The sequence below is a fragment of the Euleptes europaea genome, chromosome 2, assembly GCF_029931775.1.
Source record: "Euleptes europaea isolate rEulEur1 chromosome 2, rEulEur1.hap1, whole genome shotgun sequence".
Lineage (NCBI taxonomy): Eukaryota > Metazoa > Chordata > Lepidosauria > Squamata > Sphaerodactylidae > Euleptes > Euleptes europaea.
Genome location: NC_079313.1, coordinates 8,249,502 through 8,275,756, shown reverse-complemented (window position 1 = coordinate 8,275,756; position 26,255 = coordinate 8,249,502). Strand labels below are relative to the sequence as shown.

The 26,255-nt window shown below is 47.5% G+C and overlaps 2 protein-coding genes across 10 annotated transcripts in view; both read right to left on the bottom strand.

Moving 5' to 3' along the window:
* Positions 1-573: 573 nt before the first annotated feature.
* Positions 574-4,356, bottom strand: LOC130473741 (cytochrome b-c1 complex subunit 10). Its single transcript, XM_056845326.1, has 3 exons — positions 4,302-4,356; positions 1,822-1,964; positions 574-615 (listed from the first exon to the last, which is right to left on the bottom strand). The coding sequence occupies exons 1-2, from the start codon at positions 4,349-4,351 to the stop codon at positions 1,844-1,846; spliced, it is 171 nt and encodes a 56-aa protein (XP_056701304.1). The 5' UTR covers positions 4,352-4,356; the 3' UTR covers positions 574-615; positions 1,822-1,843.
* A 7,953-nt stretch (positions 4,357-12,309) lies between these two features.
* Positions 12,310-26,255, bottom strand: part of TCF3 (transcription factor 3) — a 106,138-nt gene continuing 92,192 nt past the window's right edge. For 2 of the 9 annotated variants that reach the window (XM_056845312.1, XM_056845313.1), the window contains exons 16-19: positions 25,893-26,055; positions 24,795-25,033; positions 14,958-15,102; positions 12,310-12,398 (exon numbers count right to left, since the gene is read on the bottom strand). In XM_056845312.1, the coding sequence (XP_056701290.1) occupies positions 14,960-15,102; positions 24,795-25,033; positions 25,893-26,055 (545 nt within the window). In that variant the 3' untranslated portion in view covers positions 12,310-12,398; positions 14,958-14,959. Of the gene's footprint in view, positions 12,399-14,957; positions 15,103-15,683; positions 15,911-24,794; positions 25,034-25,892; positions 26,056-26,255 lie in introns of all 9 variants that reach the window. The other 7 variants (XM_056845315.1, XM_056845319.1, XM_056845317.1 and 4 more) reach the window with 5 other exon arrangements.

The window sequence follows — 26,255 nt, the reverse complement described above, 5'->3', positions numbered from 1 at the left end:
TAGCACCTTGATCATTTTGGTTGCATTCTCCTGGCTCTACAATAATCCTTTTGAGTTGTGCGCGTGAGACTAGAACCATATATGGTTTTCTCATCTATATTGCAACTGTCAAAACACGTTAGGATTTTCAAGGTTCCCTGAGAGATCCCCAACTGCAAAAAAAAAAAAAAGAAAAGAAAAAAGAAAAAAAAGGCATTGTGAGAGGAAACAAAATTAGTAGATGTATTACCGAAATTATGGTTGCACCAAGCCAAGCCTTTTCCCTTTTTCTCTGGATTCAATCTCAGATTTAGAAATGTTTGCATGACAGTTCTCCCCAAGGGAAGCTATTAAAAATCTCTGCTAAATATGCCCATTTTTCTAAGGGCCAGCATTAGCCAAAAAAGCTGCAATGTCTGATTACGTTGTTTCGCCCACCAGGCTTTCCAACTGACACCTGCTGCCAAAGCAAGCAAAATCCACTCAACAGGGCAGACAAATGAGCTAAATGAGGTTTTATTTGTTCACACAACATCTCGTTGCTTCTGTCCATTGACAAGGGGAGAAAACAAACGTCTTGAGTCCTTTTCCTGATGTTCGGTGGATTTCGAAGTTTCACGGACTGAACAGCTCAGCCTGCAGGTAAGAGAGAGAATACTGGAGAAGGATATATACGAACATATGGTGCTGCCTTACACTGAATCAGACCCTTGGTCCATCAAAGTCAGTACTGTCTACTCTGACTGGCAGCAGCTCTCCAGGGTCTCCGGCAAAGGTCTTTCACATCACCTACTTGCCTAGTCCCTTTAACTGGAGATGCCGGGGATTGAACCCGGGACCTTCTGCAAGCCAAGCAGATGCTCTGCCACTGAGCCACAGCCCTGCTGAAGATGGTGATTGTGTTCCGTTTAAAAATACCAAGAGCAGCCCTTGCCTCAGACCAGCACCCTGTCTTAACTAGTGCTCGCATTCCCAGGAACTTTCAGGATGCACATCTGAAACCAAGTACCAACCATCCCATAATTTCCCTTAGAATATCGATGGTCCAATAATTCCTCGTGAACTGTTAACTCCTAGCACAAAACCGTATTCCTGCAACGTACACCCACTGTGCTCCAGAATCAGTTTTGCTCCATTCTTGGTTTTAGAATAGTGGCAGCTTTGAGAAGCTCTGTTGCTACCTTATCCATCATGGAATGGTCACAAACACACTCACCCCTGGGAGGGAGAAAGCATGGATATACAAGGTTTTAGAGAAAGCAGGGGGAAAGAGAAGATTTAAGTGATGAAAAAGGAACCTTCACCCCAAGGGATAGAAGAGGGAGTTGTCTGGGACAGGTAGACTGATAGATTGGGGGGGTTATGGGGTAGTGGAAGATCAGTGTTGTTAATTGGGAGAGGGCAAGGAGACAAGTTTGTGTATCAGTTCAGAAATAATAACCCAATAACACCGACATCTGGACTACTCTAAACACAGGCCAGGTGGCTTGAACAGTATGTAAAACTTTCATTTCCAGGATAGCTCCCGAAGAAGGGATTAATGAGCCTCACTAAGAAATAGATCCTTCACATAATCTCATTCTCCCCGCAAGAACAGCAGTCAAGGGAGGGGGGTGTTACCACAAAATGGTGTACACCAGTGTAATGATCAGAATATTACGGGGGGTGCGAACCAGAGTTCAAATCCCCATTCCGCTGTGAAGTTCACTGGGTGACCCTGAGCTAGTTGCTCTACCTATACAGGATTGTGGTGTGTGGATAAAACGGAACTTGCTTTGAACTCCTTAGGACAAAAAATGTAAAAACAAGTAAGATGCATCTTTATCAGAGGAAGATCCTTACCTGTTGCATGGGCAGCTGCTGCTCATTCATCCTTTTTAAACTTGCCCCTGATATAGGGAACATAGTCTAGGATCAGCCTCCAATCTGTGGCCCAAACTAGCCCCACAGCACTCACTGCGCCCCATGTGGCCGCCGTAGGGACCCTGCAGGATGAAACACCATGGTAAGCTATTGTCCGTATTTCCAGTCCCTAGGAGATAGCATCACTCTCCTCTTTTCTCTCCCCCTCCCACCAAATTTTGAACTTGCACAGGTGGGGTACCCTGCCCGGGATGGCCCAGGCTAGCGTAATCTCATCAGATCTCGGGAGCTAAGCAGGTTTGGCTCTGGTTAGTACTTGGATGGGAGACCTTCGAGGAAGTCCAGCGATGCCACCCAGAGGCAGGCAATGGAAAACCACCTCTGAACATCTCTTGCCCTCCAGGGTCTCTATAATCAGCTGCAACTTACTGGTACTTTCTACCACCATGGGTGTGGTGGAAGAAAGAGTAGGTTGTTAAGCTTTAAGACAATAGCATCAAAATCGCAGGCAAGGAAACAGAGGTATTCTGGAGTGGGTGTTATGCTTTAATGAAGAATATGCAATTGGTGTGTGTGTGTGAAAAATTGGGAAACCAGAGCTCACCCCCTCCTGTAGTTTCAAAAGGTAGAACGAAATAAGTGTGCGGATGAGCATAATGAGGAAGCCACCTGACCAGGGGGTACATCTAGATGGGAGAAAAGGGGCTGGTTTTGACAAAGGAGGAAGACACCTTACAAAAAAAAGAGGTAAGCAAAAAAAACCAAAAAAAAAACAAACAAACAAAAAAAAAGGACCCCCCACCCAAAAAAAACCCCAGCAGGGAAGCAACAGAAAGGGGGTGAAGCTGCAGAGAGGAACCACCCATGCAATTAGATCACAATGGGTAGCTGTGTTAGTTTGTCAACAGCAATAGAAAAGAGCAAGAGTCCAGTAGCACCTTAAAAACTTTACAAAACTTCTGGCAGGGTATGAGCTTTTGTGAGCCACTGCTCACGTCTTCAGATACCGTGGTTCACGAAAGCTCATGCCTTACCAGAAATTTTGTTAGTTTTTAAGATGCTACTGAACTTTTGCTCTTTTCTACCACTCATGCAATTGTTGGGGGAAGGGGGATAGGCTGATTGCACCAGCAGCTGTGTTGGTATAGTGGCTAGAATGTCGGACTTAGACAGATTCAAATCTGTATTTAAGCAAATCAAGGCCACTGGGTCACCTTGCTCCCATCGCCATTTCTGGGTTGGTGTGAGGAAAAAACAGAAAGGGGACAGCCTACTTTGTACTCTTTTGAAGTATGGCAGGATAAAAAGTTATAGACAGTGCAGCTGTCCTAGGAGAAGGAGCTATGAATCAGGAAGCACCTGGTTTGCATCTCATCTCCTTCATGGCATTACAGGCAAGCTGCATTTGGCTCCAGCCCCCCCCCCCCAATCTATTTTACAATCCCCACAGTACCATCCTGAGCAGAGGTATACCCTTCTAAGTCAACTGAAGGCAACACAACAAAGTTCCTGTAATGTCTGCAAACAGCCATGAGAACACTGAAAGCAAGATATTATAAGAACATAAGAAAAGCCCTGCTGGATCAGACCATGGTCCATCAAGTCCAGCGGTCTGCTCACACAGTGGCCAACCAGGTGACTCTAGGAAGCCCCCAAACAAGACGACTGCAGCAGCACCATCCTGCCTGTGTTCCACAGCACCCAATATAATAAACATGCTCCTCTGATCCTGGAGAGAATAGGTATGCATCATGACTAGTATCCATTTTGACTAGCAGCCATGGATAGTCCTCTCCTCTATGAATATGTCCACTCCCCTCTTAAAGCCTTCCAAATTGGCAGCCATCACAACATTTTGGGGCAGGGAGTTCCACAATTTAACTATGCGTTGTGTGAAAAAAATACTTCCTTTTATCTGTTTTGAATCTCTCACCCTCCAGCTTTAGCAGATGACCCCCGTGTTCTAGTATTATGGGAGAGGGAGAAAAACCTCTCCCTGTCCACTCTCTCCAAACCATGCATAATTTTATAGACCTCGATCATATCTCCCCTCAGCCGCCTTCTTTCCAGAGAGGCGTCCCCCTCCCTTACGAGGGCAGGTGGAAAGAAGCGAAGCCCCCATTCCGCAAGGGAGAGGCAGAAAAAACAAAACAACGGTAGAATTAAAATGCTACTAAGAACAAGGAAAGGAGAAAAAGAGAGAAGGACAAGGAAGGAGCTCAACATAGGACGCACCAACCAGGGGGAGATCTACATAAGGAACCCCCTCCCCCGCACCTTGCAAGAAATCTGTAGGAAGACCACCCTAATAAGGAAAGCGTGGGATTTAGAAGAGACCGAGGGGGGGGGGGGCTTTGCAATGGGAGGAAAAGGGGGGGTCAAGGAAGGCGCTCCAGACGGGACCCCCCCCTTTGTAAGAATCTTGTGGGAGGTGCAGCCCCCGCTCCCCCCCTACCCACCAGTTGCGCAAGAGCTGCACGTAGCGAGGGCCGATGTATTTGCTGAGCATCCTTTCCTGCCGCGGCCGACCTCAGGTCAAAGTCAGCCTAGCGCGTCCGCCCCTTCCGGCGCATGCGCCTCGGGTTATTTTTTAAAGGGCGCTTCTGCCTCCTTCCTTGCCGACCGCGCCTGCGCGGTGCAGGCGCCAACGGGCGGGCAGTTTGTGTTCCCGGGCGGAGGACCCCGCGACGGGGGACTTTTCTTACCTCGGTCGATGGGAAGAATGGAGCGGGGGCTGTCCTTGGCGGTGCCTGACTATTGTGTCAAAGAAAATTGCCCAAACTAATCCCATTGGGGATTAGACAGTTTCTGTGCATAGTAGCATTTAAAAGGCGAGGTCCGTGCCTGCTGGTTCAAACAACAATAAAGAAAACCCTCCATTGCACAATTTGCAAACCAGCCCCTCACGCTATCTGCAAATCCAGCTCGACCTGTATTTGCAAACCACGCCCTCTTTCGTTTACAAAGCATGGGTCTCTTTCTCATTTGCAAACCGCACCTTTAGTTCTGTTTGCAAATCAAACCAAGGGTTTTTTTTTGTTTTTTTTTAAAGAAGGCCTTCGTTGATTGTGTTTCCCCAGTAAAATAAAAGTGTACTGGTGCCGTAAAGACCAACAACATTTATTCCAGCCTGAAATTTCGTGAGTGAGAGCTCACTGCTTCAGATCCAATGGAAAGAAAACGTAACCTACACTTCTGGCTAAACCAGGACAAGAAACCAACAATGTGTTCCTTTGCATTCAGATTTGTGGGTTCTAGACTTCACCATAGAACCTGCCCAAACTAGTATCGCTTAATGTCGCGCCACATCATGAACCTTGGGAGATGTTATTTGATGATAACTGTTCCGAAAATGTCTCAACCCCCCACCCCAGTCCCCTGTTGAAAGGAAACCTAGCATAGCTACTAAGACTAGGAGTCATTATAGTTTGGTCTCCAATGATACTGGAACCTTAAAGGGGGGGCTTGTCAAAAGGATATTGCTGTTTTTAATGGCTGTGTATGTCCCAGCACATTGCCAAGAAACAAGAGAATTGGTGCGGCAGGGAAATTAATTTTAATTCAGCTCTGAGACCCCCTGCGGGTTTTGCATATGCTTCATCAGAGGGGGCCTGTAAAATCTCATTGTCTCAACAGTTCCTCCAATTTGCCTCAAACTGTCGGTGTGGGAACTGTTCACAGTGATGTTTTACAGATCCCCCCCCCTAGGGTTGGGAAATTCCTGGAGTTTTGGGGGTGGACTCGGGGGAAGGCAGGCTTTGGGAAAGGGAGGGTCCTCAGCAGGGTATAATGCCGTAGCACTGGGGTGTCAAACATAAGGCCCGCGGGCCAAATCCGGCGCCTTGAGAGCTCTTATCTGGCCTGGAAGCCAGCCAAGGCAGCCCCCCCCCATTGACCTGGGCTAGTGAGGCATGGCTTGGTCTGACCAAGTGACATTGATATCATATCTGGCCCTCGTAACAATTGCGTTTGAAACCCCTGCCATAGAGTCCACCCTCCAAAGTAGCCATTTTCTCCAGGGGAACTGATCTCTGTTGTCCAGAGATCAGGTGTCATTCCTGGAGATCCCCAGGCCCCACATTGGCAAAACTGTGAAACATAAGCAAAACACGTAGAGGTCTCAGAGTTGAATTAATTCTCCCTCTGCAGCAGTTGTCTCTTTTTTGGCTCTGTTAATATTTTCCTCAGTGAGAACTATGGGGACGGTCTTTAGCTATTCTGTTTTCCTGAATGAGATACCTAGAAAGCCACCTAAGAGAGAGAGGTGTGTTAAGAGCATGCGAAAATGGGCTTTATCAAGTGCCTCTTTATGGTGAATGCACCAAGAGAAACTTGATGCAACCCAGCTATCTAAATTTAGCAGTCTCTGCTCCCAGTCTCTACTGAGCCCCAGCCTGATAAATCTGCAACGTGAAGTCCGACTTGGAACCTCCGTGCTAGAACTCTCCTTTTGAGATGTTCATGCTGAAGTGGGCTGCCCTTTACATCCAGGAAGGCTGAAATCTTCCCCAGCTGATTTTGGATTGTGTCTGTTAAAAAAAAATCTGATTTAAGCCCATTTATTCTCTTATGGAGAAACTGTCCCATTGGCCCCATATAAATGGCTGTGTAAGAGCACTGCTGGCACCTGGAGCCTTATAGGGTTTTTATATGTTCAAAGCGGAAGGTGGTCTAGTGCCTCCAGCGTTGGAGCTTTTCTGCACCCAGAACAGTCTGTGCTAATCATAAAGGATCTTCCATGGTTAATATTTAGTGCATATCTCATACCTTTTCTTCAGGGAGTTCAGGGTGGCATGCTTCTCCTCCCTATTAGCCTCACAACAACCCTGTAAAGTAGGCTAGGCTGATAAAAAACGACTCGCCAGAGGTCTCCCAGTGAATTTCAGTGGATTTGACCTCGGGTATCTGAAGGCCTGGGTTGCCAGGTCCCTCTTCACCACTGGCGGGAGGTTTTTGGGGTGGAGCCTGAGGAGGGCGGGGTTTGGGGAGGGGAGGGACTTCCATGCCATAGAGTCCAGTTGTCAAAGCGGCCATTTTCTCTGGGGGAATTGATCTCTATCGGTTGGAGATGTTGTAATAGCAGATTACCAGCTAGTACCTGGAGGTTAAAGAAAACAAGTACCTACGCTGAAATAGCTAAGACTTAACACATGAACGGCGTGCAAGGCAGTACCTGGAGGTTGGCAACCCTATTCAGTAAGCAAAAAGCATTCAGTTGCACAGTGGAGGGTGGGGGGGCTTAGCCCTGTTCCCTGCCATGGCTTCCTTTGCCCCCCCCTCCCACTCCTTTGGTTGGAAAATGGCATGGGTGGAATTAAAGTCCCCCACTGTGGCCTAGTCAGGACTCAAAGCCTCCTGTGACATATTGTGAAAATGAATTCCAAATGGGGATGTTTAAAGGTTATTCATTGATCTAATCCCTTTTCATAAATCTTTACTATTATTTTTAGGTAACCTCTCAATAATGACTTAAATAGTAATGTTTTATCATTTAATATAATATTGGGATTAGTAAATATATGAAAAGGAATATTCAATTTATTTTTTAGATGGAGGGGTGTGAAGGGGAAGTCAATAGTTTCTTTTTTCATTATAAACTATAGAATATCATCAACAATATTTGTTTTTTAAATGATATAGAATTTCTTTTAGCTGTTGTTATGTTGGAATATATGATATGGAAAACAATAAAAATTTATTTTAAAAAAAGCCTCCTGTGACATTTTTTTTTTTTTTAAAAGTTTCAGCTTCTATCCAAAATCACATTGTGTTGAATCTTGAAGGTTCTCCATCATGGCACACGACTTTCCTGTCTAGTCTCCTACTGTATTTATTTTGCATGCTGGTTAAAATGTTATAATTACTTCCTTAGTTTAATTGTTTCCTAAAGTTGCTTGTGTCCGGTGTTGCTTTGGGATCTGTCCCTGCTAGGTCTGTTTTGTATACACGTCAACGTGATCTTGCTGAAAGAATTAACCCTTTGTGCCAAACTGGGACTGTCACCTATGTAAATTTAAGCCTCAAAATTGGGGTTGCCAACCTCTCCTGCTATTACAACTGATCTCCAGCCGACAGAGATCAGTTCACCTGGAGAAAATGGCCGCTTTATCAATTGGACTCTATGGCATTGAAGTCCCTCCACTCCCCAAATCCCACTCTCGTCAGGCTCCGTCCCCAAAACCTCCAACCGGTGGCGAAGAGGGACCTGGCACCCCTACTCAAAATGGTTGCAATCATGCGTACACTTACCTGGGAGTAAACAGCAGCAGGGTTCCCTTCCAAACAAACGGGCATAGGATCAGGCTGCACATTTGGCCAAGTCGGTGTGGCGGTGAAGCAGACATTAAAAACAGAAAATGTTCAATAACGGATTTGAAAGTTGCCGGTGGCAAAGAGGGGCATGGCAACCCTAGTGTGAGAGCCCTTGTGTCGGGAAAACGCTGCTGGCGAGGCTGCGCCAGTGCCCACGGCTCATGCTACTGTGCTGCTCCTCGGAGATGGCATAAAGGCCCTGTGGCAGCATAAATGCCAGTTTAGCAGGCACTTATGCCGCTGCAGGGGTCACACCGGCTCTTAAGAACTTTTGTTCCCCTCCTTCAGGATTGCTATGAGCGGCAATGGAATAAGATGCTGCTCACAGATCACATATTCCCCCTGTCCTTCCTCCAAGGAGCTTAGAGTGTGTCAGGCAGCGTTTATCCCCCTGCTACTTTATCTTCACAACAGCCTTCCAAGGTAGGTTAGGCAGAGAAAGTGCAGCTTTCTTTGGGAGGAAGGGCACACACACACACAAGTTTAGTACAAGGTAAACCCTTTATTACAACTTTTTTTTTTCATTGATAGGTATACAACATCTGAAAGACAGATACAGGGAGGGGGGGAGGGGAAAAGTAATATTGTTATAAAATGTCACATTTATTGCTACATTACTGTTATATACAGGACAGTTCTCAAATTCTACTTTTAAAAAAGTTAAGGATTATTTAAAAATTCCAAATAATCCAGCCAGCTGTTTTTTTCTTGACACTTGTATAAAATTATTATTTTTTAAAAAAATGAACACAATCCATATCTTGAGGCACTCGGAAACACAATTTTAACCCCGTGCTCCCCCTCCCTTCCCAGAAATTGTGATTCAGTCCAAAAAAATGTCTTTCTCTCTCCTGCCCCCCTCCTCCCTTCCCCAAAAAACTTTTCTTTTTTTAATTTGGGGATAGGCATACATATATATATATTTATACTATATATATATTTTTCAAAACTATAATGTGTATCTGGATTTTTAATAACAAGGATCTCAGCCAGTTACGTACAGCTGGACTTACATGTAGGCAGCAAAACACCAAGGGCCACAATCCAGCCTGTAGTTATGTATGTCTGAAGTCCCATTGAAACGACAGGATTTACATGTAAATTGCAAAACTCGACTGTTTTAACGAGACTTTGTCATGACTCACTTTAGCTGGATTGGGGCCACCCCCCCAAAAAAGCAAAGACTATTTTTTATTTTTTTTATATAAAAAGCCCCGTTAACAAAACAAAACAAAAATTCCCTCAAAACATCCAAAAGGGCTAAAAAATATGCAACACCCCCACTCCTAAAAAAATATAGTTTAATGGGAATCAAGTTACATTTTGTTCTCTGTATTGCTTGAACCCCATTTTTTAAAAAACAAAAATTCATTTTCCACAATGCTGTTCCTCCTAAGACTTTTTCTTTTTTTGCTGGATATCCCTTTTTTTGTCTCCTAAAACTCTTAACCCTCTACCCAAACAAAAATAAATATCCCAAGATTCTTTGGGATGTATCCACATTACAAACTTCAGGGGGTTTCAAACCACTTTCAGCTTCCACGGCTGCCGAAGCGGGAGATCTGGGCACTGCAGTTCTAAGACTTCGGGATGGGAGGGCCCTCTTTTCAGCTCCCTCGTGAAACTGTAGGGTTCATTTAAAAAGAAGCCATGAGTTGGAAAAACAAAACAAAAGCCATGGTTTGAAACGGGTGTAAAATTTGTAGTGTAGACATGCCCTTAGAAAGGTGAGCTTCCCGACTCTGCTCGACAGAACAGAAATATCGCCACACAACTAAAACAAACAAAATGAACCATTTAAAAACAACAACAAAAGAAGCTTTTTTTTTGAGCTGGTGGATTGGAAAGAGGCTTCAGGAGATCTGGCACTAAAAGTCAACAGGCTTTCTCCTTTAGAGCTTTGTCTGGAGGGGGCTGGAGATGTCTCTCCGCGGAGCTTTCTTCATGGAATTAGGAAAGCCCACTCCAGAAGCTCTGTTTGCATCCAGGTCAACCCTACCCCTATCTCCCCTTCTGCCTCTGCAAACAAGTTTGGGAGATCCAACGAGTCCAAGGGCTGGCCGAAACCTCCAGACCACCTTTGTGATATAGGCAGTTGTGTTTCCCCTCTTCCTCAGCAAATTTTCCCCACCCTCCATTAGGCACATACAAACTCCCTCTGTTGGAAAGCTAGTACTCAAGGGACTGGGACAACAGCAAGATCCAGGGATGGAGCGGATGCATCCAAGGGCTTCCGCTAGGCGCATTCTTGGCCAGAAGATAGCATGACCTATCAAAAGACTTCTCGTCCCAGTTACTGTTAGGCCCAAGGAGCTAAAATGCCAAGGTTGGGAGGCTCAGCAAAACGCAAAGCCCTTCCCGCTAAGCCCCTCTTTACACGTCAGAGGGAAGACGAACGGCGACGGAGATCAAGGTAAGTAATCTCCTGACAATCCTCTGGAATACCCATCCTCTCCACCAACCCCAAAGCAAAATTCTGCGATCTGGAACCTCGCGTTTTGAGATTAAGCCTGCAAACCTGGACCCAATCTGGCAAAATTACACAGTGGCTGTACCGGAAGAGAGACCTGCATAGGCTGAAGCTTCCACTTAACTGAATTAGAGACTCCCGCTGACCCACCCATGGCAGCGCGACTGATCTGGAAGCAGAGGGATTACAACGATGACATTGCTTTCTGTCCACAAAGAGGGGCAGGGGAAGAGCACTTGGGGATCGCTCCGGGGCATTCCGGTCGGGGGGGGGGGGGAAGAGATGCTCAGCTGGCCTGTAGTGACGTTACTGAGCTTCCGATGGGTTCCAAATGACTGAGGAAGCACATTTTCTAAACAGCCTTGGAACGGCGATGCAGGGACACAGATCCATCTTTGAGCGTGTGTGTGTTTCCAGTTGCGGCTTCCAGCTGAGCCTGGAGGTGGCTGAACCCTGCTCTTCAGACTAGAAAGCATCTTCTCTGCCCAAACATCTGAAGTCTCCAGCTCAGCTCCTGCTTCTCCTTTGTTTGCTGGACGAAGAGCGTTTTGTTCCTTTCGTTTTGTTCCCCCCCCCCCGCCCCCCAAAGATCTTTGTTCTAGCCGTCGCTTTCCTCTGTTTTTGTTCCTGGCCAGTTGGTGCCAGTGCTTTAAAAGGAGCAGTTTCCCACCTCTGGAATACCTTTTTAAAGGCTTCTTCTGCATACCCCCACTCCGTGCATGCTACTACGTGCGTATGTCCCCCCCGGCGTCTTGATGTGTTGATTTTGAGGTCCTTGTGACATCCCCACAGCTCAAAAGGAACTGACAGTTATTTTTTTCCCCTTTGGCTTCCTAGGAAAAGAATCACAAAAATCTCAGGGGGGGAGATAAAAATGTAAGACTTCCAGGAATCCTTCCAGGACAGATCCTCCGGATGATAGACAACAGAGCCGCTCGCTGTCACACTGTGCTTGTTCTCCCCCACCCCAAAAGCAAAAAAAGGATGTTATCAACTCATTCTGAATTTCTTTCGTCATGGAAGTTATGAGCCCAACGGAAATATTTATTAGTCCGCCTAGCTAAATTTGCGCGAGCGGCTTTTACGGAGCCAAACGTGATCACTTTTTCTTCTCTTTTAAGCATCCAGTCCCTTAGTACATTTTTTTAATATTTCTGGTTGATCTTCTTTGAAAAAAAAAAGAATAATATGCAACATTAACTATAGAAACAGCAGCAGAAAAAAATAACCAAAAGGATGGGGAACAAAAAAAATCTTTTTTTTGTACACATCTTTTTTTTGTCTTCGCTTACAAAACATATATGCAAAAGAAGCTAATTTAAAAAAAAAACCAAAAAAAGGCATTGCTATGTTTGTTCTACTTTTTTTTTTAAAAAAAATTATCGTTAACTAATGTTCTTTTTTTAAAAAAAATATTATGCTTAGGCACAATTCTTCTGCTGGCCTTTTGTGAACAAGCCATTTTGTATATCACACTTCTCCCCCCTCCCCGATGCCCCCTCAGTAAATTCAAGATATGCATTGACAGTTCCAGAATATACACTTTAAGGCAATCTTTGCTGTTGGTTTTTTGATAAAGTTGCTTCTCTCCTCGTCTTCTATCCTTTCTTTCCCTCTTTTTTAAAAAAAGTTCCTTCGAACGTGCTGAAGATCCGTTGCCATACGTCAGGATTAACAGGGCTACGGTTTCTGGTGTGGACCAGGGGCGGGGGGCGGGACACGGCCTTCCCTTCTTCCGACAGATGTCTGCTCCCAGAAGAAGAAAAGAAATCATCTAGAAAGAAAGGCAAGAGGTGGGGGAAAAAGAAATGAAAACAGAGGTCCTGAATCTCTGCATGGAGCATGCAGAAATTAGCTGCAGGGTAGTTCAGCCTCTGGGTTCCCAGTCAAATCAAAATAATCTTCATTATAGCCAAAGGCCAGCATAAAATATAAAATATACATCCTGTAATAGAACCATGAAGAGCCCCGTGGCACAGAGTGGTAAGCTGCAGTACTGCAGTTGAAAGCTCTGCTCACAACCTGAGTTTGATCCAGACGGGAGTCAGTTTCAGGTAGCCGGCTCAAGGTTGACTCAGCCTTCCATCCTTCCGGCGTTGGTAAAATGAGTCCCCAGCTTGCTGGGGGTAAAGTGTAGACGACTGGGGAAGGCAATGGCAAACCACCCAGTAAACATAGTCTGCCTAGTAAATGTTGGGATGTGACATCACCCCATGGGTCAGGAATGACCCGGTGCTTGCACAGGGGACTACCTTTACCTTTAATAGAACCATACAGCTCCCACTTCCAACATCTCATCTGTGCTTGCTAGGCTGAAGATTTATCCATAAGATCTTTGTTCATCATTAATACCGTCCGTTTCCAACAGACATAAGAACAAAATTTTGCTATGGAGCGTGAAATAAAAGTCACCCTATCTTCCAGTAGATATTCGACTAAAGAGGCCTCGGAGGTGTGAGCGTGTACAAACCGAGATAGCAGGGGAGTAATTAAACCATTTCTGGCATTGTCATAATGTTCACAAAGGAGTAATAATATATGCGCTAGTGTCTCTGCCATATCCATAGAACAAGAACATTTGCGTGTCTCTCTTGGGCAATGAAAAAACCTTTCTGCAAGTACAGCTGATGGAAGGGCATCAAATCGGGCCCTAGAAAAGGCCCATCTTAATGTAGGGGAAGTAATTGAGGTTAGATAAAGGGCTGAATAACTGCCTATCCGTAACCTAAGGTTTTTAAAAGAGTTAGGAAGAAGAGCATTAGCCTCCGGGCTCCTGCAGCAGCCAACCTGACGTTGCCATCTGTGGAACGGATCGCCATGCAACAGAGCAAAGGCCACTCATTTAGATGGCTTAAAAAAAAAATTAAGCCACCGCTTTCTTTGTGGTGGCTCCCGCCTTCTGGAACAGCCTGCCTGATCTCTGTCATTTCTGCAAACGGCGTAAAACAGAATTGTTCAGGAGGGCATTATTTCAAAGGGAACAAGGCTGTGGTATACTGAAAAAGAGGGCATGTCTATAAAGGGGATAGGATCGTAGCCTATTCCACTGTTCACTTTTCTGGTGCCCACCAAGTGTTTATGGGAAGTGGGTAGGGCCAGGTAGGGCTTTTGCCCAGTGAGGCTTCTGATTGGCTGTGCAGATTTTTAAAAAATGTCCCTTTGGCAGCAGCTGCCACCACAGCACAAGGATCTTCACTGTGTGACTGAAGTTAAGCTGCGGCAATCGTTTTGTAGCTGGTTCCGCCTCCTGCAGCAGCCATTAGTTGCTGCGCCCACCACGCCGTGTCAGAATTCCAAATGTGCCCGCAGGCTCAAAAGGGTTGGAGAACCCCCTGGTTTACTGAGTGTATTACCTTTCTTTTATGGAATTACTTTTTACTTTTGTAATTCCATTTTTTTAATACTGTTTCTGACATATCATGTCTGATACCCCTTTTTTTGGCACTGTTTCTAATTTCTGTGACCCTAGTCCTATTGCTTAGTTGGCTGGGTGTTTCATGTTACTGGATCACCTTGTCTTACACTGTGTAATCCGCCTTGACTCTCAGTGAGAAAGGCAGGCTATAAATGAAGTAAATTAAAAAAAAAAACACACAAACCGCCCCCCGGGCCAACAAAAATCAGTTAATGCTTACGATGTCTAACTGGAATCTATGCAATCAAGAGGCAGGCTTTGGGCCCCGAGATTTGCTTAGTTTTTCTGGCTGGCCACTGTGGGAAAAAGGATGCTGGTTAGATGGACCATTGGCCTGATCCAGCAAGGTTCTTTTTATCATGTGATGATATAGAAAACCCATAAGCAGGGTACAAAGACAACAGCCTTGCTCTGTTGCTAGGCTTCAGGATCTGATCAGAGATATACTGCCAATGTACATGAAGGCTCTCTTTACACATCCATTGACAGAATAATCGCTTTTTGTAAAATAGTAAAAGAAGGGCTACTCCAGTATTCTGTTTTCTACAGTGGCCAGCCAAACACCTTTAGAAATCCTATAAGCAGGCTGCAGTAGCCAAAGCCGTCCCCTATTGGAGGGGCTGTGGCTCAGTGGTAGAGCATCTGCCTGGCATGCAAAAGGTCCCAGGTTCAATCCCCAGCATCCCCAGTTAAAGGGACTGGGCAAGGAGGTGATGTGAAAGACCTCTACCTGAGTCCCTGGAGAGCCGCTGCCGGTCTGAGTAGACAATACTGACTTGGAATCAAACCCGGTTCTCCAAGTCAGAGTCCACTGCTCCAAACCACCACTCTTAACCACTACACCACGCTGGCTCTCATGTGGGCTTGGTTGCCCCTCCCCTCAAAAAAGGCCATCCACATGGTGATAGAAGTGCGTACCTTTACATATGTCCCACAGGGTTGTGCCCATCTCCTAGACCTGGATGGGATGCTGACAGCGCCATCTGGGGGTCACCCACCACACCAGACACCTTCTCCTCTTCACGACGTTTCAAGCAGGCCGCCTTGGGGTTCAGATTGCGTTCTGAGACAAAGGGATACAAGAGAGAGAGCCCATGGGAAGGAGGAGAATGCCAAACCTTTGGGAAGGGCCTGGGGCCCTTTCCCTCCCTCCCTCTTCCCCAAAAAGCAGGAGCCAGAGAGAGAGAGAGAGAGCAAGAATATATACACAGATATATGAAAGATTGAGAAATATTCCAGCAGAGAACGCGGTCCTATTCCTTTCGCTAGCTGCAGCCAACCCAACAGAACAAAGCTGCTACTTTGCAGAGGGAAGGAAAAACGTCGCCGCCATTAACAGACCCTCAAGCCCCCCCCCCCGCCCCCAAGTTGTTCAGCAGATTAGGCAGAAGAAGCGCACTCTCAATCATACCCTTCGTAGTCCTCTCCGCTTCGGTCACATTGCGAGAGACGGAAGAGCGGGGGAGAACCCTGCACCTCAACCCCAGAGCAAAGGGGCGAAGGGACAGGCGGAGAGACTCATGCAAGCATGCGCGTGAGCACAGGCGGACGGACAGATGGACAGACAAACGCACACAAACACACACAGACTCCTGCACAAGAGTGACCTCAGGGTGGGAGAGCCCCCCCCCCCCGGCGCCGTACCTCGTACTTGCTGCTCCAAGCCCAGAATGACTTGTACTGCTTGCTGAAGGATGATGAGCTTGGTCTGCGCTTTGTCTGTTTTTAAGTGCATCTGGCACATGCGTCCCAGCTCTTTAAAGGCCTCGTTAATGTCCCGCACGCGCACCCTCTCCCTGGCATTATTGGCCATCCGCCTCTCCCGGTCCCTCAGATCTTTGTCCTCCATTGACAGCGCCTCATCTGTACTGCTGGGTTCACACAGCACCACAGGGGTTAATCAGGGGGGAAACGCAGTGACTCGGGGGGTGGGGTTGGGGGGGGAAGGGACAAAGCGGTGCCAAGGTGTGGCAGAAAAAGGTCCACGGTAAAAAAAAAGTCAATTGACAAGGGGACCCTCCCCCAGAGATAAGGAGCTGCCAACATTAGGGTACGATCACACTTATTATAATCTGCAATTCGTCTGTCTGTAGCAGTAGAAAAGAGCAAGAGTTCAGTAGCACCTGAAAGACTAGCAAAATTTCTGGCAGGGCGTGAGCTTTCGTGTGTAGCCCGTGGCGCAGAGTGGTAAGCTGCAGTACTGCAGTCAAAAGCTCTGCTCACGACCTGAGTTCGAGCTCATTGGGGGTAAAATGTAGATGACTGGGGAAGGCAAAGGCAAACCACCCCATAAACATAGTCTGCCTAGTAAATGTCGGGATGTGACGTCACTCCATGGGTCAGTAAGCACCCGGTGCTTGCACAGGGGACTACCTTTACCTTTATGAGCTTCTGTGAGTCACGGCTCACTTCTTCAGAAACAGCCAGAATGTGAGCCCATCTATCCTTAACTAGAGAAGAGTGAATTCATACACTTCATGCTTTTGCCACTGGGTGTGTGATTTTACTCTTCTCTACTTAAGGATAGATGGACCCGTATCCTAGCTGTATCTGAAGAAGTGAGCTGTGACTCACGAAAGCTCATACACTGCCAGAAATTTTGTTAGTCTTTAAAGTTCTACTGGACTCTTGCTCTTTTCTCAGTCCTTAATATGGTTTCCACTGGGAGAAGGCATGATATTGGAAGCCTGGGAAGCCACAGATGGACACCCGTATCAGCGCCACAGTTATGGAAACGCCAAGCCAAGGAGGAGAAACAAGCCAAAGATTTATAACTTAATGGGTTAGAATTCTGCCCCTCTTTTTAAAGGAGCTTGACTCTGCCTGCCATTCTACTACAAAGATTAAAAACGCTCTGTAAAAATAACCCCACCAAAAAAATTACAGTTCCACCCTTCAGATTTTTTATCCCGGCGGCAAGATTAATAAATGTATCCGAACAGCAAATAAATCCAATATCAGTGCGAGCACCAAATCTGAAACTCCAGCAGCAAAACCTACACATTGAGACTGACTGCACAATCCTAAGGGATGGTGGTGGTTAAGAAGAGCCCAGGAACGGCAGGAAAGCACAAAGGTAAATAAAAGGAAGGTAAAAAGGTCCTCCATAGGATTTAATGGGGCTATGTCTGCCTTTATGCAGGCGTAACTCGGTGCCGGCTAAAGGGGGTGTTCCTGAGCTGAAATGGGTTATGGAGGCAACCATGCTTCCATAGCTTTTATCTCTCTCTCTGTGTGTGTGTGGGGGAATTAACCAAATGATTTCAAAGACCCATAAGCTACAACCAATTTTTTTAAACTACAAAAAGCAAATGGCTTTTTAAAAAATAAATAAAAGCAAGTTAACCACAAGATAATGAAGCCAGCTCAGAAATTAAACGGACAGTTTCCAGAGGGAGGCGCTCCCAACACAGAAGACCTTGACTCTGCTAGTAAGCCACGTTATTTGTGAAGGCGGGGCACCCAGAGAGAGGGACTCCTCCTGATAATCTCAGCTCAATCAGCTACCACAGACTCAGCGCCCCACGACGTGGTGCACATCAGTCCTGTGACGGGCTGGCCAAAGGAAACCTCCGGGTCAGCTAGGCCCGGAAGAGATACTCCAAAACGCGGCCTCGTCAATCAAACAGCGTCTTCTCTTGAGGCATCACTGCAAAAAGTCACCGAGAAGGAAGGGCTTGGATAAATGCAGAGAAGGCAGCAGTTCTCCCCCGGGGAGGAGAATAGCTATGTGTGCCAGTTCTTTGGCTAGTGATCTATCTAGAATGTTCTGAAGGTGTACTGAGTAAGGCCAGGACCCATCTGCGGGACTTGCACAGAGAACACCGAGAACATTCCATGGTTAGGGTTGCCAGGTCTGGGTTGGGAAATACCTGGAGATTTCACGCGGTGGAGACGGCATTTGGGGAGGGGAGGGAGCTCAGCAGGATACAATGCCTCTAAAGCTTCCATTTCCTCCAAAAGAACTGACCTCTGTCGTCTGGAGGCCAGTTGTAATGCTGGGAGCTCTCCAGGCCCTACCTGGAGGTTGGCAACCCTCTTCCACAATCAAGGTCCAAAACACGGCCACGTTTAGCCTTTTTTTTCGGGGGGGGGGGAGGCAGGATTCAAATATTTTATGAAAACAAAACACGCATCAGTGTGTATCTTCTCCGGGAAGCAGGTGGGCGCACAAAATCTTCCCATGTTAGTGACGCCTGCGTTAATGCATCTAATGTGTTCTGGCAAGTTTTTGAAATAACCAAAGCCGCCTCAAAGAGACAACTACACCCAAGAAGGCACCGTGATGACCACCTGTTGAAGGGTGCGCCTCTTTTCCTCCCTTCCTGGGATGTATCTTTCCACCCCAAATCATGCAAATTGTGTGCGCCGGGCTTCCAAACAAGGCCGAGATCGGCACAGAAAAGGTGGGTCGGGAACAAACCGTCCTAAGACAACCGTGAGCGTTGGCAGCAACTTAAAGCTCTTGGAAGGGTCTCGCCTGGCAAGCTGCCCCCTCCTTCTCCTGCCCTTCTCCCCAAACCCTGGCAAATACAGGACGTGAAGTCACAAGTTGGGACGACCTTCTTCTCCCCCAGAGCAAAACATTCCCGCGGGAAAGGCAAAAAGCTGCCTCGAAGGGATGGAATCGGCAGACGTGTTGGATCAAACAGGAGGCCAACCTAAACCATGCTGGGCACAAAAGGAAGGTCGGAAAGCACGCGGAGACTGATCTCTCAGTGGACACCACAACCCCCTATTCAAACTTGTGTCGGGCGATACCACACCAACGACCAAAGCGGTCCAGGATGCGTGATGTGGGGTGGCAAGGCTGATCTGTGAGAGAGTGGGATGTATCTAAGCTGTAACCTTGACTTACCCCAGATGATCGATTTGATCAAGGTGCTCGACATGGCTTCCAGGGGAGCGGTGGAATCTGATCTGGAGAACCGGGTTTGATTCCCCACTCCTCCACCTGAGCGGCGGAGGCTAATCTGGTGAACTGGATTGGTTTCCCCGCTCCTACACACGAAGCCAGCTGGGTGACCTTGGGCAAGTCACACTCTCTCAGCTTCACCTACCTCACAGGGTGTCTGTTGTGGGGAGGGGAAGGTGATCGTAAGTTGGTTTGAGTCTCCCTTAAGTGGCAGAGAAAGCCGGCATATAAAAACCAACTCTTCTACAACACCCTCCCCTCCCACACACTCCATTTCACCCATCCCTGGGCTTTTAAAGCACCTGGAACCCAAAGTGGTCACACCAAGAAAGAAAAGTCACCGCTGCCTCTCATTAACGTGTCAACTCTTGAACGCCTTCCATGTAGGCCTGACCGGGTCAAGATCCACGGCCCGCTGGAAGCAATTCTCCCTTTTGGACAGAAACCAGTTTCAGAGCGAAGCAGGAGAGCAGCTCTGTGGCAGAGTGCCTGCATCGCATGCTGGAAGTCCCAGGGGCAATCTCCACTTCAGGGATCTCAGACACAAAGAACTGGGAAAGACTTGGGAGGCAGCCACCAATCAGAGTAGAGAGGAAGAAGAAGAGTTGGTTTTTATATGCCGACTTTCTCCACCACTTAAGGCAGAATCAAAGCGGCTTACAATCGCCTTCCCTTCTCCTCCCCACAACTGACACCCTGTGAGGTAGGTGGGGCTGAGAGAGCTGTGACTAGCCCAAGGCCATCCAGCTAGCTTCATGTGTAGGAATGGGGAAACCAATCCAGTTCACCAGATTAGCGTCTGCCGCTCATGTGGAGGAGTGGGGAATCAAACCTGGTTCTCCAGATTAAAGTCCACTGCTCCAAACCACTGATCTTAACCACTACACCACGCTGGCAGGTTGAGTATCCCTTAACCGGACATCCGAAAACCAAATGACCTGAAAACCGGACTTCTAAGACAAAAAACGTTGTTAATGAGGCGGGATCACTCTGGAGGAAACATTTTTAAAAAGCCATCCGGCAGAATGCCTCCTCATCCCCAGAGGATCCCACTTCCTGGTCCCTCAACTGTTTCTGATGTTTCTTCTCACCTAAAAAAATAAAATACAGTATACACAACAAATGGAGACTGAAAGCCTGCTGTTGTATTCTGGTTAGATAGTTATTCTTTGCTTTCCAATGGTTCAATGTACACAAAATTATTAAAAAATATAGTTTAAAATTATATTCAGGGTATGTGTATAAAGTGTATATAAAACATATATAAAACATAGATGAATTTCGTGTTTAGACTTGGGTCCCATCCCCAAGATATCTCATTATGTATATGCAAATATTCCGAAATATGGAAAGATCCGAAATATGGAGCACTTCTGGTCCCAAGCATTTCGGATAAGGGATACTCAACCTGTAATACTGATCTAGATGGACCACTGGTCCCACTCCACTTTCATATGTTCATAAGCGAGATCTGGAACAAAGTTTCTTACAGCTTCTCAATCTGTCCAAAAATGTTGCCATTTCAAAACATTTACAAATTTCATTTAATTTTGGAGAAGACCCTGTACCACCACTACCAAGTCCTGAATTTGCTAAACTAATTGATAGTCGGATTGAAATGTAGTCAGATGTAATGTAAAAATCCAATCATGCCTGTACTTGTAAGGAACTTGTGGGTTTCCTTTTGTTGGCTTTAATTTATGATGCTTTTAATCATAATGTGTAAGCGGCCATGAAGCACGAGGAAAGGCAGGACAGATAAAAATTATGACAACATGGGAAGCCAGGTCGGAGATTATGATGGAGTTTCAGAAAGATTTTGTCAGGTGGCATGGGGTATAGGGAGGAACCCCCCCCCCCAAAATAAACCCAAGATCCTTAAAATCTTTGAAATATCTCCTTGGACCATAGGACCTTGTCTTTCATGACTATTTCCTATGTCTTGGAAGAGGGAAAGCCACACGCAACCACAATCTGTACAGGGAGCGAATTAACCCTTTTTGAGCACTAACATGTTGCAGTGCCTATTATCCTAGTTTTGGCTTTCTTGCCAAACGGGCCCCAACCACAGCAGGAAGCCCGAGACAGAAAAATGTTAGCAGCTGACAGCCTCAAGAGACTACCCCAGTCAAGACTTTGTGAAGACGGGCAAGTAGACCTTACTTAATGCTGGAAAACACGGCAAGGCGCCAAAACAAAAGAGCCACTTGGCACTGCCGCTGTCCTGTCTCTGATTTGGGTTGGAGGCAGATCAGAAGCACCGCCGGCTTTCCTGTTTCAAAGGAAGACCATTCAGTGGCCTTTAGGCTCCGCACCAGCAGAGATCCCTTTCACGCCCAGTATCATCTACCTGAATCGAGCCTGCAATGGGATTTCTTGTGCTCATCTTAGGGAGGTTACAAACTATTGACTGTGGGGGCTTTCCCGTCATGGGCCAAAAGATCTTTCCCTCCCCTCCACACGCACCCCTTTTAAACTCAACCTGGATTTTGACTTGATTTCAATTAATTAGAATTTGGTGGTGAACACGTTCTTAGTAGGGCTGCCAACTCTAACTTGGATAATTCCTGGGGCAGTGCTTGGGGTAGGTGAAGTCTGGCAAGGGGAGGAAGCTCATGGGAAACGTGAGGTCACTGTAGGACGTCTGTTTCTCCTAGCCTCTGTGCCAGAGGTGTCAAACTCAATTGTTACAAGAGCTGGATATGGCATAAATGCCACTTGGTTGGGCCTGGCCATACCTCGCCAGCCCAGATCAAGAGTGGGGTGGTGGTGGTGGCTGCCTCGGCTGCCTCGTGGGCCAGATAAGAGCTCTCAAGGGGCTGGATCTGGCCCGTGGGCCGTATGTTTGACACTCCTGCTCTATACTATGACATAGGGTCCAGAGTGGCCATTTCTTCCACGGGAGCTGATCTCTGTAGTTTGGAGATCAGGTGTTATTCCTGGAGAACACCACGTGGAAATTGTTAACTCTATTCACATGGCTTTGGGGAGGGGGAGAAACAACGAACCTAGTTCAGAGTGCAGACCCCCCTCCCCAGACACCCTTTCTTTCTCCAGTTGCTTTCTTTATCGTTACAGCTAGTCGAAGCTGAAAACAGGACTGTGGCCAAGGGTTGGCTGTAGCCAAGGCCTGCCACTGTGAAAGCAAGCTAACTTAGAAGAAGAAGAAGAGTTGGTTTTTATATGCCAACTTTCTCTGCCACTTAAGGGAGACTCAAACCGGCTTACAATCCCTTCCCCTCCCCACAACAGACACCCTGTGAGGTAGGTGGGGCTGAGAGAGTGTGGCTCGCTCAAGGTTCCCCAGCTGGCTTCGTGTGGAGGAGTGGGGAAACAAATCCAGTTCACCAGAATAGCCTCCGCCGCTCATGTGGGGTAGTGGGGAATCAAACCCGGTTCTCCAGATCAGACTCTACCACTCCAAACCTCTGCTCTTAGCCACTACACCATGCTGGCTCCTGGTAGTGGCAGCGATGGGATTGGGCCTTGCTGGGAAGACTGGGTCCGCCTCCCTTCCTCGGCAGGCACACGAACATTACGGGTGGGGGCGTCAACTCCTTTTGGCTCCTCGCTGCCAGGTTGTCAGATTGCAGGTGGCGGCTGACCAACCGGCACCCTGAATTGCCAGCAATGTTAGCAATGAGTAGCAGCCACTGCCAAGCAGAGGAACAGAGGGCCAGTGAACACACAGCAGCTACCAGACCTAGTGGTGGCTTCTCTTGCCTTGGCGCCTTACTGCCCCCTACAAATCTAAAATTCAGTGTGTATGAACAAGATCTTGGGGTACGGGTGGACCGTAAAATATGAGCAGCCAGTGTGATGCAGCAACAAAAAAGGCTAATGCGATCTTGGGATGCATCAACAGAGGCATAACATCCAAATCACAAGATGCCGCAGTCCAACTGTACACTGCCTTGGTCAGGCCGCACCTGGAGTATTGTGTGCAGTTCTGGAGGCCTCACTTCAAAAAAGATGTGGACAGAATCGAGCGGAGAGCGACGAGGATGATCAAGGGCCTGGAGACCAAGCCCTATGGGGAAAGGCTGAGGGAGCTGGGAATGTTTAGTCTGGAGAACAGGAGGTTGAGGGAGGACATGACCGGTCTCTTTAAGCATCGTGCATGGGGCCTGGTTTGGCCAAGGGAACCGGCTTCCGCCAGTCTAAAAACGGAACGTAGAAGACCCAAACCCAGACGACGGAGCCACCTTTCTTCTCACGGGTTGGCCCTTCCCTGCCCCCCTGCACCCTCCTCTCCCCGCAAGTTTTCTGTCTCTCTGAGCAAGCAGCAAGTACAAGGTAGAGGGTGGGTACCACCGAGAGGTCACGGCTGGGGACTGTCTGTAGGAAAGCAGGGTGGGGAAGGGAAGGGGACAACAAATTAAGACAAAGAAAATAAATAAATCAATATATGTGTATATATGTATACATATATATATATATATATACACACACACACACACATTATGAAAGGGGAAAAGGGGGTGGAGGAGAAGTTACAGAAGTAATGGAGAAAGGAGAATCGCGGAATTCCAACATTGCAACATCAGAGCAGAGCGGAAACAGGCCGTGAGGAATTCCTCGTTGTAAAAAGATAGCAGCTTGTGCCGGGCGTCAGTGTGTGTGGGGGGAAACGACTCGGAGTTAACACCGCCAAGATGCACCCATTTGGCGGATTCGGAGGAAGGAATGTTAAATCGCATGCGTGGCCAAGCGTTAAAAACACTCATAGCAGAAAAATTAGCCCAGCTCCTTTCCATGTGAAACTCCCCCCTCCCCCCGCAACAGGAGAGACCCCCTGCTGATACTCCCTTGTTCGCCCCGAAAGTCCTATGTCAAATGCCTGGGGCCGCAGGTCTCGAACAGGGGGTCTCTGCTGCCGTTTTTACCTCTGATGATAACTTGGCATTGGGATGGGAGACCCGGGTTACGGATACCGGGGTGATCTTCAGAGTCAGAACCTTTCACATTTTGACCGCACATTTTTCGAGCATATTTCACCAGACCTTTAGAAGCTAAGTTGCCTTCCAGACAGAACTGGGCACTAGTCCCTAGGACTTAAAAACCCTAAATAGCTTGGCCCCGGCTTTTCTTGAGACTGCTTTCTTTCCTATGACCCGCTGCGGCTCTTAGGTACCCCAACCAGGAACCCATTTTGACTCTTAAGAAGTCCACCCTCATGTTAGCGAAATTGCATGCTGCGTGAAGGGCAAGATTTAAACAAACACATTTTTTTTTGCAGGGATTTGCTCGTCATCATGAGGTGAAAAATTCCAGTAATGCATCTTGTAAACAAGGCCCTATGTGGTGAAACAGAGACCCAACGCTGAAAACAAAACAACTCATCTTCAGTGTTCTGGGATTTCCCCCAGGGTTCTCCTTTTGGTGTATATCACTGAACCAATTTATACACAACATGTAAGGAGCGGGGTGGAGGAATTACAGGGATTTCTCACCACGTGGTGAGGTTCTCCTTGTGTGTGTGTGTGTGGGGAAACGGTTTCCTGTAACTCAATCTAAAGACCCCTTTGCATGAGACGCTTGACCCCGGGCCCCTGCACAGGCAAAGAGGGGACGGCATGCAGAAAGCGCAACACTTTTTCCAAACGCAAAACAGGAGAGGGAGAGGGGATGCAAACAAAAAAACCAAAACAGGAACAGAGAAGTCCAACGAAAGGCACCACCATGAAAAGGACGCAAGAGTTCAGGGGGGACGGGACGTCAGCAGGGTGAAGAGCGCCAGGCCGGCCCTGCGGCGCAGCCTTGGGGCGGGAGGGTGGAGGGACAAGACAGACAGCCCCATGCCGTTCCGAAACGTCACCCCGTCGGAAGCCTCCACTGACCTCTAACTTGTTGTTCCAGGTTCAGAATAACCGACACGGCCTGGTGGAGAATTAGCAGTTTGGTCTGAGGTTTTTCGCTGTTAAGGTGAAGCTGGCACATACGCCCAAGCTCTTTAAAGGCCTCGTTGATGTCGCGGACCCGCAGGCGCTCGCGGGCATTATTGGCAACCCGCCTCTCTTTCTCTCGCTCGGCTTTTTGCTCTGGGGGAAGAAGGTCGTCTTCCTCATCCTCATCTTGACTAATAATTTGAAATAAGAACGGAAACAAGGGAGGGGGACGTTTTTCTTGTGTGCACACCTCAGCACCATTTCACGTAGACCCGAAAATTAAACAAAAAAGGAAATTTAAACACACTTACACAACCGCCCCCACCCACCCCTCCCAATTTTTGGAACCGGAGGAAACAGCATCTGTTTTGCTCTGAATCCCCAGTTCTTTTCAAACTGTGTTTCAGGGTAATCCCGTCCGAATGTTTTTTTCAACGAGAAGTTAACTAAGAGCAGATAAGCTTCCCCAAAGACTGCTTGACACACACTTTCTGATCGCGGAACGGAAGGAAACTGCAACCCTTCTGTCCAGCGGCCCTCAGCCCGGCTGTTTTCAAACGGTTTTCCAGAACAGCCCTATCAGTGATTTCTTAACTTGCCCCCACCCCAGCTTTCTGTCCCATCACAAGGGAGCCTCCGGCACATTTTGGGTATATATCGGTTCACGCCAAGTGCCAGCAAAAGCTCAATAAGCTTGGCCAGCATCCTGGGTGAAGCTGAACGGCACATCTTAGGAATCCTCTGTCCCTGGAACCGTTGGCCATGTGCAGGGATCCCACGGCGCTCGATGTGGGACAAGCACCCGGACAGTTTGAAAAGGACTGTTGGAAACATTTTCTGCCCTGGGTAGTAAGGAGTGGCCCGACTTAAGCACGCACACTCGCAACGCCAGGGAAATCAACACGAACAAACGAGACGGATCCCACTTCAGTATCAACCAGCGGAGTTCAATGCCAGGGCTGCTTGGGCTGACTCCCCCTCTCAGAAATCTGCACCCCGCCTGCATGTGTCACCCCCATGCCCTTAAAGGGAACAGAGAAAGCTCAAGACCTGTTCAGTGAGCACCTTGTTCTGTTCCTGGACGACTTGAGGTCCTTCTTCTCTTCCTCCGAGTTGTCCGCCACAGACGTGTTCTCGTCATCCTCCTTATCTTCCCGCTTGATCTCACTCGTTCCCGATGAGACGCTGGCCCGCCCCAAGCTCCCCGTCAAGCCTGCAAGGGGATCACAGCATGTAAGATTGGGGGCCCAAGGGGTGCAGCTGCCCTGGCCCTCCTGAATGGAGGCACTGCTTCAGTAGGATGAAGAAGAGTTGGTTTTTATATGCTGACTTTCTCTACCTTTTAAGGATTCTCAAACCAGCTTACAATCTCCTTCCCTTCCCTCTCCACAACAGACACCTTGTGAGGTAGGT

Bases quoted from the DNA above. Each gene is read 5' to 3' on its own strand.
- LOC130473741 (XM_056845326.1), bottom strand. From the start codon at position 4,351: ATGCTCAGCAAATACATCGGCCCTCGCTACGTGCAGCTCTTGCGCAAC. The intron at 1,965-4,301 runs GTGGGTAGGGGG...TTCATCCTGCAG, and splicing joins GTGCAGCTCTTGCGCAACTG to GGTCCCTACGGCGGCCACAT.